The sequence below is a fragment of the Dipodomys ordii genome, unplaced genomic scaffold (genome assembly GCF_000151885.1).
Source record: "Dipodomys ordii isolate 6190 unplaced genomic scaffold, Dord_2.0 Scaffold303, whole genome shotgun sequence".
NCBI classification, from domain to species: Eukaryota; Metazoa; Chordata; class Mammalia; order Rodentia; family Heteromyidae; genus Dipodomys; species Dipodomys ordii.
In genome coordinates this window covers 669,636-673,374 of record NW_012267519.1, presented here as the reverse complement: position 1 = coordinate 673,374, position 3,739 = coordinate 669,636, and the positions used below count along the sequence as shown (strand labels likewise).

At 44.1% G+C, this 3,739-nt stretch overlaps 1 protein-coding gene across 3 annotated transcripts; it reads right to left on the bottom strand.

The window, feature by feature from the left end:
• Positions 1-821: 821 nt before the first annotated feature.
• On the bottom strand, positions 822-2,835 carry Tceal1 (transcription elongation factor A (SII)-like 1). 3 transcript variants are annotated; one of them, XM_013036592.1, is made up of 2 exons: positions 2,772-2,835; positions 822-1,967 (listed from the first exon to the last, which is right to left on the bottom strand). In XM_013036592.1, exon 2 carries the CDS (start codon positions 1,933-1,935, stop codon positions 1,393-1,395), a length of 543 nt encoding a protein of 180 aa, XP_012892046.1. In that variant the 5' UTR covers positions 1,936-1,967; positions 2,772-2,835; the 3' UTR covers positions 822-1,392. The 3 variants fall into 3 exon arrangements, with proteins under 3 accessions (XP_012892046.1, XP_012892048.1, XP_012892047.1); XM_013036594.1 differs by lacking the exon at positions 2,772-2,835 and adding an exon at positions 2,278-2,342; XM_013036593.1 differs by lacking the exon at positions 2,772-2,835 and adding an exon at positions 2,255-2,339.
• Between the last annotated feature and the right edge of the window lie 904 nt (positions 2,836-3,739).

The window sequence follows — 3,739 nt, the reverse complement described above, 5'->3', positions numbered from 1 at the left end:
CTGCTTATGTGGTGCTGAGAAATCAAACCCAGGGCCTCATGCTTGCAAAGCAAGCACTCTGCCACTGAGCCACTTTACCAGCCCTGAGGAAATGCGTTCTCTAAAGCCAACATTAATGAGCTTGAAGAAGAGTTGACTATTTAAATAATTTTAATGTTGAACATGAGGAAACACTCCTTCTCCCACTGGGTTCCTTCTAGAATTTCAAAGCATAGTTCATACTGACTCTAACATAGGCAAGCAGAATCTTGGAGTTCATGATGATTTAAAAAGGAGAGGCTTTATATGAAGAGCAATAGAAAGGGCCTATTTTTGTAAGCATTGTTTGAAGACAGCAAAGGTCCAAGCATCACTGGGATATTATACACCTGGGTATGCATAATACTAAAGCTAGAAGAGGGGCATCCTCCAGGTACCTGGAACAGTCACAGTGCAACTGTGGCTCACCAGAGACTACAAAGAAATCAGTGAGGTTTTTTACCTTGAGGATATCAGCAGCTCTGGGGGTCAGTGGAAGGAGGAAGACTTTGATGAAGAAGGAGCTGTGCCTGACAGCTATTGGAGTATCCCAGAGTACAGTAAGGCTGGAATAGTGCGGTACTCATCTCGAATCTCACAGGAAATATTGGCATGGATAGTTAGACTCCCTTTATGTACTATCTTGTGTATTTGAAGGAAATCTGTAGGAAATGGTGTCCTATATGAGCAGATGGAGAAATTAAAAACACACAGTTCACACTATCTTTATCTCCTTTGCTTCCACAGCATCGCTATGAGGCAAGTTTTATTCTTACTTAAATGAGAAAATATGACCTGATTATAATAAATGTGTGGTTTTTATCTTTACATATGCTATTCAGAAGGAATAGGGATTCACATTTCTTTTTTTTAAGGATTGAGAAATATTTATTACCGGTCACATCTATATAGGCTAATTAACAGGTTTCTTTCAACATTGTTTCACATTTTTCAGTATACTGTGTGTGGAAAAATGAGAATTCAGATAAAGCAGAAAGTAAAAATAAGATTCATCTAATTTCTTAATACACAGATAGCCAGTGTTAAGCTTTTGAAGTATATACTTTTAGTTTTTTCTTTTCATATTAACATATAAATATGTGTTTTTACAAAAATGAGATACTATATATACTTTTTAAAAATTGCTTTTTTCACTTCACAATATATAATGTACATCTCTCCATGCAAATGGACACTATTCTGATTTTAGAAGGTTATAAAAGAAAGAATTTTATGTTCCTTATAAGTCAAACATCTAAAATGAAGTTTCACAAGATGTTAAAAGTAAGAAAACGGGAAAAGCCATGGAAGAAAATGCAAAGCGAGTCCAGGTGGCCATTCTCTTAGACAAAGCAGCATGAAAAGTAGCTCCCATTAAATGGGGTATGGACGGCTCCGCTTTGCCTTCCAGTGCATTATCATCAATTTGTTTCTTACTCTTTTCATCTCTTCCATGTCATCGGCTGCCTGTATCATTTCCTCATTGCTTAAATTTCTGCCATGTATGTCCCCTCTAAATTGTGGGCGAGAACGAGCCAATCTCTCTTTGAAACTTCCCTCTTCCAGCTTGTGTTTGCCCACGCCGCAGGGAGGCTGCTCCATGGGAGGCCGCTCCTCCAGCAGGGCCTTGACAGAGAGGCACTGCCGCTGGGGGCGCTCCTGTGACAGCAGCAGCTCCGGCAACAGCTCAGGCAGCAGCTCCTCGGGGAAGAACTCCTCCTCCTCCTCTTCCTCCTCTTCCTCTTCCTCCTCTTCTTCCTCTTCCTCCTCCTCCTCCTCCTCAGAGGAGCAGTCCTCCGAGGTCTGATCCTCGTCCGAACTTTGCTTTTCGGGAGGCTGCTCCATCGGAGGCTGCCCCTCATTTGCCTTTGGAGCGCTCTGGGGTTCTTCTTTCTTTTCTTGGCATGATTTTTCCATGGTGAGGATTTTCTTCTCCAAGCACGGTTAGTCTTAAGAGACAAGAAAAGGCAGCGTAAAGTCACAATCCTTGGCAGGCTGGACCAATGACTTCGTCACGGGTTCCAATGCCTGTCTTTCCCTGTTACGGGGCCCAGGTCTTTAAACAGTGGCTCCGTCGCCCCCCTCCCAAAAAGCCCACCATTTCCCCAACAGGCCTTGCCACAGGCCTCTCCCGCTGTGACAGCGGGCGGGATAGTGGGACCCAGGACTCCATTCCATTAGGCGGTCTCCAGGACTGAATCCCAGTCCTGGACCACTGCTCAAGCCTTTTTGCCACCTGGTCCTCCTGCGGGAGTGCACCTAGTCGTCCCCTCCTCAAGGTGCCGAGTTGAGAAGTGCAGATCTGCAGAAAGACGCCCGACAGGGTATGGGGGCAGGGAGAGAGGCGGAGACACAGACTGACGCACACCCATTTTTCTGGACACCACCAGCCACCCCCATGAAAGCCCCTTTGGAGTTTACCTCGCTTCTCAGACACGCCCTCTTTCCTCCCCCGCCCCCCCCCCAGCCCAAATAAAGCCTTGTCCTTTGTACTCAGGCTTCCCCACCCGGCAAAGGTCATTTTAAAAAGTTATTGCCTATTCTCTGTACCTCCCCCTGCCAGAGGGGCTTCATTCACCTTCCCATCCCATCTCACCCTCAAGACCACCATTTTCTGTACTGAAGTTGTTGACTCAGGGGGCGGGGCTGGAGCCTAGGAAAAGCCTGGACAGTCCATCCCTATCTGATCCCAGAGGTTACAGGATAGCACTGCACTGCCAATCACACGAGTTCAGAGGATTTAAGGAACTTACTTCCTTCTGCTTTCCCTCTCGACCCAGGGCTATTAGGGAGATGGTGTCTGGACAGGCAAAAAAGAATCAGGACGAGAGGGACTTGGGCAGACATAGGCTCAGAGTCACGTGAGGGCTGCACGTCACTGCCGAGATCCGATCCCTAGTTACCACTTTGTCCAGCGACCATTCCCTAGAAGCCTGCCAGCATCCTGATCCTAGACACAGCGGACATTGTCACTCACCTCTTTTGGTTTATATCCTTTTTCTGGCGGGGAAAATTAGCATCTGTTCCCTGCCTCTTCCTGTCTGCTGAATACCACGTCCCTCCCCCCACCTTCCCTCAGTTACCAAGGCCACACACACACACACACACACACACACACACTTTCCCCCCAACCCTTCAGATACAATATTGAAATTGGACCGTTTTACCTTCACGAATTTATAACAAGTTCTTTTCTCAACAAGCGATGTTTTCATCTCGTCATTTGTCTAACAATCTTCATTTTCTCTTCATATCACTATTTTGGGTTTTTGAGTCCCACATTTCTCTTACAAATACTCTAAATTGGTAAGCATTCACTTCTAGACGTCTATTAAGAATATAAAGTAAAACTAAAAATACTTGGATTTTCATAGATCAAAATATACACGTTTCCTTCTAAGTAAGTACAATCCAGAAAATATATTTATTGCCTGAAATAGGAGCATTCTTGCTGTTAATGCACAGCATTCCTTTCTCTCTCTCTCTCTAAATATATATATATATATATATATATATCAAGTTATTCATAGCAGGAATAAAAATATTTTACAGGACTCCAAGCCCTCTTAATGCTTCTGATTCAATTGAGAAAGCATATATTAATACATTAAATCAATTATTTGCTCCTGGGGCTGTTGGACCCCAAAAGGTAGAGCAAAGAAGATATTTGCTATTAAATTATGCAATAGTTCTGTTGACTACATACTGAATAGCAGGATTA

Excerpts from the sequence above, each read along its gene's own strand:
- Tceal1 (XM_013036592.1), bottom strand. The coding sequence starts at position 1,935 with ATGGAAAAATCATGCCAAGAAAAGAAAGAAGAACCCCAGAGCGCTCCA.